Source organism: Pteropus vampyrus, unplaced genomic scaffold (assembly GCF_000151845.1).
Source record: "Pteropus vampyrus isolate Shadow unplaced genomic scaffold, Pvam_2.0 Scaffold32, whole genome shotgun sequence".
NCBI classification, from domain to species: domain Eukaryota; kingdom Metazoa; phylum Chordata; class Mammalia; order Chiroptera; family Pteropodidae; genus Pteropus; species Pteropus vampyrus.
The window spans coordinates 502811-513995 of record NW_011888813.1 but is presented as its reverse complement, the minus strand read 5'-3'; the positions used below and the strand labels follow the sequence as shown (position 1 = coordinate 513995).

The 11185-nt window shown below is 41.4% G+C and overlaps 1 protein-coding gene across 4 annotated transcripts in view; it reads right to left on the bottom strand.

Annotated features, from left to right (window-relative positions):
- Nucleotides 1-11185, bottom strand: part of CIPC (CLOCK interacting pacemaker) — a 17002-nt gene continuing 5817 nt past the window's right edge. For 2 of the 4 annotated variants that reach the window (XM_011357054.2, XM_011357057.2), the window contains exons 3-4: nucleotides 6630-6799; nucleotides 1-3489 (exon numbers count right to left, since the gene is read on the bottom strand). In XM_011357054.2, the coding sequence (XP_011355356.1) occupies nucleotides 2596-3489; nucleotides 6630-6799 (1064 nt within the window). In that variant the 3' untranslated portion in view covers nucleotides 1-2595. The other 2 variants (XM_011357053.2, XM_011357055.2) reach the window with 2 other exon arrangements.

The following is an 11185-nucleotide window of genomic DNA, read 5'->3' as shown; positions in this document are numbered from 1 at the left end:
TAGTTTTCAAGTAAGTGCTTTTATTATTCTCTGACATTTCACAGTCAATTTCTACAAAACTTCATACTTCAAGAGAATTCACATTTGGTAAATAAATCTCTACCCTAGAATTCATAGCTGGAAAACACTTCAATATATGCACGAGAGTTACTTTTCTGCTGAAGGAATCAGAGTAAAGTCAGACAATACCATAATCAATAAAAAGCAATGAGAGTGTAATAAATTACAATGTCATCAAACTCCATTCCCATAATCCATTCAATCAGTAGCTTTTTCTAGATGTTTCAATACAGCCAGCAAAATCTGCCAAAAGCTCTCTTAATGGTTTGAGCTAAGTATTGCTTCTCACTTTCAGAAAACAGTAGCTCTGCCACAGTACTTCACACCAGATCAAATCATGCATTGCTAAGACCATTACTACTTACAGCCATGTGCAACCAACGAAGATCTTTCTGGTCAACTTCAAGTTTCCTCCATTTGTCGATCTGGCTTTCGGCCCCAAATGTCTGCTAGCTTCAGTGAATTTTCCAAGATTTGGCTTCTCTACTTGGCTTCACCTGCTTACAGCTCCACTAGGGAAGGAACACCCATGCTTAGAGCCTAGAGAGGCTTTCAGCACTAAGAATAAGATCAAAGAAGAGCTGGGGGTGGTGCTGTTTCTCCCTGCCACTCAGCAGTGAGGATCAATGATGGCTTTCATCATCTTTTACTGTGACAGGAAGGGAAATGCAAACCTTAATCTAGGAAGAAGAGTCCAAGAGGCATATAGCTCCACACAGGGTTTTTCCGATGGAATAAATCTGGTTCTCAGCAAGTGTGTTCATATTTTTGACACTCAGTAAGACTCATGACTGGTGCCCAGGCTGTTCTGAATGCACCTGTCTCTATGGCTTTGCTGCCAAACGTATTCTGCCAAAAAGGAAGCTTCCTAGCATGGTGCACAGAGCAGAGCTGCTGTAGTACCACACAAATTCAGGGGAGGCAAAGGGAGTGGGCCAAGAGACAATTATTCAAAGGAGCTGAGTCTGCTTAAAGACACATTTGCTCTAATTTTGAAACTCAAAGCAAATAGCAGGTAATAATTCTGCACTGATTAGGAGAGTCCAGAGATTCTACCAAGTTGTTTATTTCTAAATTAGTCATATCTAACTCACACATGTTCGAGACCAAAGTATAGGCAATCTGAAGCTATATTAGAGTTACAGCTACCTATGAACATTATCCTCTGGCCTTGGTAAAACGTCAAGATTTTCCTTGCAGAAAAGACGAAGCTGAAGCTGGTCATCCAGAACTTATTTAGGTTTTCAAGAGGATGAAATTTTTAAATGAGAGTAAAAAATATCTGAAACTTTACACCTTAGAAATCTAGTTTACCTTTACAAGGAAGTTGAAAGAATGTGTATTCTCTGTAAATTCTCATCACACCCTCCATTCCTAGATGAGCTTTATATAACCAACACTACACCTCTGGGTTTGCAGCCAATATTCAATACACAGAAGACTCCGCTCCACAATCACTCCATGTCACTGTGTGACACATGTGACAAATGAAAACTTTGGAGGTGAAAATTGGTAAGAATGTTTTCCAATTTTTGTGGGTGTATATTTCATAACCGCAGGATGATTTTAATTCCAAGTCTATCCGGCTTAATAATCACTTTTTCTTCTTTTATGGAAACAAAAGAAAAAAGTAAAGGTGGCAGCAGAGGGTTAACTTACACTACACTCTCAGGAACCATGAGACTGTCTTTAAGATTTTCACACACAAAACAGGTTGCATTGTTTCAAAAGGAGAGAGGAAGAGAGGAAAAAGCAAATTACCAGAATCTTCCAGCTCCTGACCAAGAGATGTAGGCCATATCTACTTTCTTCAAACTCTAAGTCAAAAAAGCAATTCATCAACTGTAATTCCAGATGGTACTGAGCCTGTTCCATACTTTAAAAATTTGAAATTTTCACCTACCAGTTTAAGTGAAAAGAAACCTAGCTTGTGATGAAAGTGTAAGAGTTAAATGGTACTATCTTTCCCCTTGCCTTTAAGAAAACAAAGCTCTAAGTGATTAAGTGCTTGCACCCTAGGCCTAATCTGTGCCTAAAAGGCACAGGATGCCCCCAAGGAATGCAAACACAGTCCTCTTATTTTTCTCTGTGGCTAAAATATTCAAGGGAGATCTGTGAAGGGATCCTTGTCACCTACTTCCTGGCTTGACAGGTGTCACTCTATTCACTCATCAATGTCACTGCACCTTGATCACAGTGAGTGGGATTGTGGGAGGTGACAGCTAGAAGAGCCCCACACAATCATCTCTCCTGCTTTGCCCCACGATCCTTCTAAGTGCCTGCAGGATAAGGAAGAGGGACTCAAGGACGCCCTGAATCTGAGGTCCTCAGGGGAAGAGAAACCTATGTAAACTGTGCATAGACCACAGGTTAAGACAGCAGCCAGGTATGGGCATGTGGCTTCATAACTGAACCGCTGAACAGTTTGAATTTAGAAGGAAAATCTCTTATGTAAGCTTTGGGAAACAGGAGTAAGATAACAGCAAAAAGAGTTAAAAAGAACCACTCAAGTAACAGGAAAAAACGCCTTCTGTGCTATATGTCTGGGGGATCAGAGAATGCTTCTAAGTCACTGCCAGTATAACCAGAGCCTGATGCTAAAGATGCCTGCAGCTTGGCCCAGGCCTGCGGAGCCCGGCTCTTGGTGGCCTCTATGAACAGCTGGGTCTGCTCCTTTAGCTGATCTAGCTCCACCTGAGTTGCCTGGTTCTGACGAATCAATTCCTTGGTTTTCAAAGTGATCTCCAGCAAGCCGGACTTGTGTAGGACCACCAGGGTATTCTGAAAGCGCCTATGCTTGCTCTGCCGCTGCTCTGCGAAGAGATCTGGGCTGCAGCAGAGGTGCTCTGCCGCCCATAAAGGTGAGCTATAATTAGCTGACAGTGGTGAAAGCGGGGAGTTGCTCTCTAGCCCATGCAGAGTACTGTCTGATGCGCAGACAGGACTGGCAGGGGAAGCAAAGGTTAGACTGGGAGCTTTAGCCACGTGGCTGCTGGACACTGGCTGAAGAGTCTGTGGACTTCCGCCTGCCACCAGGGAGGGCACACCCTGCAGAGCGGAGTCCTCGGCAAGCTTGGTGCTGGGGGGTGCTGGGGTTGGGGGACTAGATGGCACAGCACCAGTCTTGGTCGGCTCATTGGCAGACAAGCTTGGCTCAAGTCTCTCGGTACAGATTTTCTTCTGCATTCCATTTTCTCCTCTTTCTTTTGGACTGAGAGAAAGGCCCCTTTTGCCTGGGTGTGGGGCTATTTTGGTATAAGAATTCAGAATGGGCAAGTAGTTCCTGGAGTCTGACTTTTTCTCACCAGCGTGACATGGGCTGACAGGAGATGGTACAGGTGGATGAAGGAATAGGAGCTGTGGTTGTGCCGAGATCACTTCGAAGGAGGGCTGAACAGTCCATGACTGGAGCTGGGATGAGCTGCTGCCCTAAAAGAGAAGGAAAAGAGCAGCATACTACTCATAACCTACTGAAAGGATAGATGCTCAAAGCTTCTGTCAAAGAGCAGAGATATTTATAACAATTTCAAGTACAGAGCTACTCTCACATATAGGGTAGCCATTCTCAAAAATGTGAATGGAGAAGTGGCTTGAAAATCCGTTTGGGTATGATATCTCTCTCTCTCTCTCTCTCTCACACACACACACACACACACGTGGGCACACACACATTTACTTTCCCTAAGGGAAAACTGGAGGAAATATCTATTTTTATTCAAGTGTTCTCTCTCAGAAAAAGAAATTGTAGGTAGGTAAAGTAATGACATAGTTAAGGTCACAACTGGGGCAATAAAAATATGGATTACTACAATTTCATGGCATCAGTTACAATGTGCTAATCTCAAGACTATAAATATGACTTTACACCAAAGTCTATCTTTGTTTAGTTACACGTAGAACCTCTTTTACCTGAAAACAACTTTTGATTAAAAGGTTATGTATCATCGGGAGTCCATGGGCCCCTTTTTAAAGCAGTGATACCCAGCAACCATAAAACCAAGATAACAGCTACCATGTATTGGTGCTTGCCACAGGCTAGCACTGTGTGTGATGTTTTACATGGGTTGTCTCCATAACAACCCCATGAGGTAGTTGTCATTTGCCTTCACAAATAGGAAACTGGGGTGTAGAAAGTTGAAATAACTTGCTTTAAGTCAACAAGCTACTAAGTGATAGAGCTGGGATCCTATCCTGACTCTAAAAGCCATCCTAACCATTCTGCTATATTGCCTTTATTACATTACTCCTCAATTATACATTTTTATTTTTTAATTAAAGTACTGATTCAGATGGAAATCTAATAAAGGAGGGCATGGCTACCTATTTCTAACATTTAAAAGCCAGCCAGTTCCAACCTGGCCCAAATATATGAGTATTGAGGATAGGTAGAGATAGGGCCTGGCAGAGGTTCTTCTCCTTGGTGGGGTTCATTGGATTTGGCTGAAGAAAGCTATCTTCCCACCTGTGCATACTGTTTTGCATACATTTTAGCTCCCTGGATGCCTGGTTAGGAAGTCTGGGTCAGCTAAAGCTCATCTCCTGTGAAAGGGTAGGACGACCCGGAGAGTCCATTCTGGAGCCCTCTTGGTGTTCAAATATACTCTGGGATGTATGTAAGTAAGCAATGTGAGGCCTAGCAACCACACTTCCCTGTCAGAGGAGATCCAAAATCAGGGGTCTTTCTTAGTAGAGATGGCTTAGTCCAGCTCAATCAGAAGCAAAACGTCAGGCTATCCCCCTATCCAGTCCTGCCCTAAGGGTGAACCCAGGAGGCAAAGAGATCCAGAAAATATCTAATTCACTGCTTTCCTAAGATGATTTCACTAAATTATTCCTAATGTTGCTGTTAAGCCCATTGCAGTAATAGATACTTAGCTTACTTGTTCTAATTATTAGATTTTACAGTATGTTATTCAGGTTGAAATTATCTGAGGGAATATGGGATAAGACTTTAGGGTCTCAGAATCATTTCACATAAAGCCTTCGTGTTGAAGATGAGGAAACTGAATTCCATGGTGGTTAAGTAATTGTGTGAAAAATCACAGTTGAGTGGCAGAATTGCAATCAGATCCTCACAAAAAAAATACCTAAAACCAAGCAGCAATAATCAAGATGTTACACAATATGCAGATATTTTAAAAAGTATATCATTATTTTAATTTAGGAATATGCTAGATGTTAGCATGTGTGAAAAACTAAGATGAAACTCCTAGACTACTCCATCAGGTCAGCCTGCCCCCAATGAAGCCCAAAAGCCTTCCCAGCAGGTCTCTGTCCTGAAGAATGCAGCTCTGCTGGAAAAGCCTACTCACTCCTCAACCGTGGGCTGTTCTCAGCCCTTTGGAGCTGCCAGCCTTGCCTACAACAAAGAAAGCATAAACACAGATGCATAAGGAAGAGTGACAAGGGAGCCAGAGAGGAAGGCAGGGAGAAAAAGAGCCAGGAGAAAGGAAGCCCTCAGAGGCATCACAGCGCTGGTGGGGCCCCGACAAGCTCATTTGGGCTCCATTATGTCTTTATTCTCTCTCTTCCTTTCAATAAGCAGAGCTGTGCTTCCCGCTGAGATGTGATTTGCTAAGCAAAAATTTTTGAATTCTTTTTCCAAACTCACCAGGCTGCGTTATGGAAAATCAGTTTGTATTCCTCAGAAATAACTAGGTAATAGTTAAGATGTTAAGGTTTCCTGTCAGGCTACAGCCATGTATAATCTTCTACCTAAGATGGGAAGGTCAACAACATAAAGCCAGATTTCAAATGTCACTAGTTTCAAGCAGCCTTATCAGTGGACCCATGTGAGAACTGATATATTTTAGAGCAAAGCAGACTAAGGTCAAATGTTCTTTAACCCAGTTCACATGACTAAGTTCTGTTCCAAATACAGGGGCTTAGCTTAGATTTTCATCTAATTAAATCTTTTCTTTCACGTCTAGACAATAACCACGTATTACGCAAAGTTATGTAATAAAGCCTGAAACAGGGTATGTTTCAACTCCACAGCAATGCTGTGTGGACTCTGCTGGGACAGTCACACCTAAACCAAAGTGCTGCTTTCTCACTGATGACATGGCTTTGGCTGATTACTAAGAAATGCTCAGAATGTACCATGAGAAACATGAAGACTGCCTCAACTTCTGAAACAAATAAATGCATCCCATACCTCTAAATTCCCAGGGCATTTAAAATTAAAGAGATTCTTCTGTTTCTACTCTAAATTCTGCCATGTATTAGAATGGCACTATAAAAGTTATGACCTTTCTGCTTGATTCCTTTATACATGACTAAAGAATTCCAGATACAAAACAAGGGATACAACAGATACAAAACAAGGGATACAAAAACTGTCTTACTGTTTAGAAAACAAGAACACATGTCACAACTCTTGTAGTCCTTTTTAAAACACTGTCTGTAGTAGAAAAGAAACATCTTCTCCCCAGGACAGAAGGACATATCGGTGTGGTTCTAATGGTCTGCTTCTAAAATCTCTCCAGGGCAGGGAGGGAGAACTCCTTACACAGGAAGCTCAGAAACTTTAAATGGCAAACGCGTCAGGAGATATCAGTTCTCCTCACCTGTTTGACCAACACGTTCTTCATGACCACCATGGGGGACAGTGTAGGGAAGGCACTGCTTGCAGTCTTGGAGTTCTGCCTCGGCCTCTCTTCCCGGCTCCAGCCTAAGGCGCTCAGCATGTCCTCAGACTCCATCTGCTCTGCCGAGCTCAGACATTCCGAGCTCCCATCTGGTGGGCAGAAGAATGGTCAGTGCACTCAGGCTCTAGGCTAGGGACTCTTAAGCAGGGCAGCCATTACCCTTCAAAACTAAATGGGGCATATGTGAGATGGGTTTTTGTGAATTTTTCTGAGTTCTTTAGCTTTCACTGGATTCTCAGTAGGATCCAGAGTTATCACTCCCACCCCTAAAGATTAAGAATCACTGCCCTAAGACTTCCTTTCTAACTCTCTTACAGACAGAAGCCTTGGTTCGTGTGAAAGTAAATCATCACCAATTTATAGGAGAAATGTGTTGAAGGCTTCAAAGTCAGTTCATTACTTTCAAGAATCTGTTGTTGTAAAGGGAGGGGAGTGTGTGTGTGACCTGGGGCAGGGTTATGACTGTTAACAGTCTCTGGGCACTATAAGATGCAATTATAATAAAAACACCACCAATCTGTAAACCTCAAAACTTACGTCCATGCTGAAATTAAAACAGCTTCATCCTAAGTTTTTTAATTGTAAATTCTGGATAAGTTCATCAAAAGTAAATTTTAAATGTGTCCATTTTTGTTATTCCTTCCACCTGGGTAAGCATTTCCTTTGTTGGTGTCCTAAATGCACCTGCTGTGTGCCTATTGGGGATCTTGCACAATGGGTGACAGAATTTCTCCAAGGCAAAGCAAATAAGATTACCCTATGTGAAATCCATACAAAAAGGACTTAATTAGCTACCTGCTGGAGCAAACCCAGAGACTACTATAACCCTGCTACTGAGGAGTCTGGGAACACCCTAAATGTTCATCAAGAATCTCAAAGTAATCTGGATGAGGCAGACTGGAATGTGACTTTAAACAAACAAGTACAACTGTCAACACTTGTATTTAGATCAAAATCTCCAGTGACACTTTTTAGAAATTACAGATGTTGGAGTCCTCCCCTCAATTTACTGAACTCATTTATCTGGTGCCCAGGCAGACATACTTTCACAAAGCACCACAAGTAATCCAAATGTGCACCTCTAGTTAAGAACCATTAGGCCAGAAACAAAGACTGCAGGAGTAAAGTGCATACCTAGACCTGGATCTTGGTTTCTGAATGCTGTCCTGCACGAGAAGGAAACCAGGGCTCCTTGGATTCTAAGTCTTCGGCAGAGAAGGTACACGATGAACCTGGACATCTTATTGTCCCACAAAGCAAGGAGGTACTCAAACACAAATGGGGACATGTCAGAAAGACACAAGAGCTATCTAGAAGGGACTTCCATTGGCCATATCTGGGACAGTTTGAGTATCAAAAAGAATAATGGATCGATAAACTTAGTTACAAAAGAATTTCATGTATCCACAATGATACTCAAAAAAGGAGGTGGAGGAGGGAAAGTGCTTCTTTACAGAAGAATGTCAGCTAATAACATGTACAAGGAATAATAGAATTAGATCACCATTTTCAAACCACAAATGTAGTAATTGATTCAAGCAAGAATCACCAATGGATGCTAAAACCACTAGTCAGGTTTGTTGGGGAATATGACAGTCACACAGTCTCAAAGATTGGTCCCATAAATTGTTTAAAATCACAAAGAGAAAAGGGTACTTTTACAATAAAGAAATCTAGTATATACTTACTACCTTAACCAAGTGATCAACCAGAGCATCAAGTACAAGACAAACTCAAGTGTCTCCTTATGTGTGCAATAAGGCTATACCATCAAAAATGTAAAATTACAGTTAAACAAAAAAGTTTATCCTGATTCTAATAACAAGAAAGCTACCAAAAATCCAGTGTGTGGGACATGCTATAAAACAGGCTTAATTCATTCAAAGATGATGTCAAAGAAAAAAAAAAGGAAACGACATTAAAGGAAAGATGAGGGAGCTGTGTTAGACTAAATACGACTAAAAGATAGGACAACTAAATGAAATGTACAGTCTTCAATTGGACCCTGGATCCAAAACAAAAAGATGAAAAGATTCATGGCTGTAAAGGATACCATTGCAACAACGGGAAAACTCTGAATATGTACTGTAGCTAATTAATAATTGCAGATTACATCATACTCCAAGGTAACTGGAATAATAAGTTGGACATTTACGAAATCACTGGCACCTGGCTTAGACATGGCTAGAGGCATTCACCGGGGTCACTATTGGGGACATAAAGAGTTTGATGAGTTTTAATATTGCCTTATGTCTGGACAGCACAATACTTCTTAAAGCACTTACTTCTACATTGAGAATAAGAAAACGATGAGAAACAGTATCCAGACTTTGGGACACACTACAAAACAACTGGCCTGACAAAGTTGAAGTTGTTGGAAGGAGAAATACCAAAATGTCAACAGTATTAGGAATAACAGGTGGTGGGATTATGGACGTTTATTTTCTTCTTTGCACATTTCTAAATTTCTAAGTTTCTATAATGAACACCTGTTACCTTCATGATATAAAAAACAAACATGATGTTAAAAGAAAAAACAAAGACATTAGGCCTGCGATGTTTCCCAAACCTATCTGATAACGTGAACCACCAGAGACACTTAAAAGAAAATAAAACCCACATTCCAGGCCCTCATCCCTGACCCTCGATGTCACAATCTCCAGGAGAGGGGTCTGGTGAGTAGTATTTTAAACAAAAGCCTCAGAAGAGCCTTATGATGAGGTAAGCCTGGGAAACAATGCCAACAGAGAGAGAAGAAAAGGGGCTACACTTCAGTCCTCCCTTCCCTGGATTGTCCTTATTCTAATTCCTTTGTCGGTAGGTGCTCTGTTTCTCTCTGAGCAACAGTCTATTTATAATTTGGCTTCTCACACAGCATGCTTACAGGGAGAAAATACACCAATCTACGGATGAGGCAGTTCTAGTGTTCCTAACAGCTGCATTTCTCACTCTAAGTTAACAAAATCAACAGGGTGGATTGATTAGTTTCTGTGAGGCTAGATAACAAATCTTCCTCTAGGGGTGGGCTCCCATCCCAAGATGCTGACCCGGCTAGAATCCCCTGGCATCACTCCGCTGCATTCCCTGGACCAGAATGTTGACACTAAAGCCATAGTCAAGGCACTACCCCAAGACCCAGAAATTAAAAAAAGAGCCTCAGCACAACTGCAGCTAGCCCTTTCAGGTAAAGTTTCAGACAAACTCATAAGGAAAACTGCTCTACTTCCTTGTCTCTAATAAACACCCAAGTTTGGAATTGGGCCAGGGTGCTCATAGTCCAAATGCAAAACGCACAGATACTGGGAGGATGGGTTGAAGAGGGGAAATGCTTTTAAACATAGCAAAATTACTTTTTTAGCAAAAAGTTATCTTAACAAATTATACACTGTTGTTGTTTAATTTGTTATATGGTAACAACATGCAGAATTTTTTTTCCCTGCAATGTAACTATTCCTATGAAAAAGCTAGGACAACAGAATTATGAGTGTATAAATATTTTTCCCAGTAACCATTTGCAACAGTCAGAAATGTAAGATTTAAAGTTGAGAGTCAGTTGAAAAAAAAGAATGTCAAATCATTCCTTCAGAACCCCATGGTGACTCTGATGAGTGTCCTGCCTTATGGCATCAGAATTACCATTTTAAAATATCAGATAGTTATTTATTCTGTGAAAGCTTCCTATCCTTATTGCACAGATGAATTTTAGGGAGGATATTTTTCAGGCAAATCAATCATTTCAATGTAGAAAGAATAAGGTGTTTTTAACCTGAAAATCCAGAGTCCTTATCTGACTCGGCAGCTGCCATGCCGAGTTGACGAGTCACTTTTTTCATCTCTGTGCCTTTGCCTAGTTTGGCCGAGAGTCTTCTTGGGCTCTCTCTGGATGAGTTTTTCCTCTCCATGTTTTACTAGGCTGGAAGTGGATTCACCAGTACTCTTTTCATCTGGATTGCCCTGTGAAAAACAATTACATAAGAAGTCATTGCCTGGGGAGCGGAAACAGGTGATCCAAATGGTGACTAAAGTAGGGGCAAAGAACACTGGCCTCGCCCACTTCCTCTGCATCTTTTCAGAGGTTTCACCTGAAAAGATTTCAAGTTTACTGAACAGTATTAAGTGTTTCTGCCCAAAAGAAGTTTTGCTGTCCTTTCTGTGCCCTCTAATTCCATTACAAATTCAAAGCACACAAACCACATTCAGTGGAGGCTTTGTAAACGGCTCACAAAGGCACATTTGATTAGGTTTCTGGAATGGGTAACTCACCCCGCTCCCTGAAGGAGAGGAGAGGGAATGCCCACCTCGGACAAGGCTTGCTTTCCCAGGATATATTTGCAGGCTCCTGACTTACTGCCATCTCCCATTGTGTGGTTTCTGAAATAAACTTTTCACTTCTTTGGATGAAGTACTGAATGGAGTAAAAACAACTCTTTATATATGCAAGCTACTTTTTGGCTTAAAAAGCACTTTTATGCGCA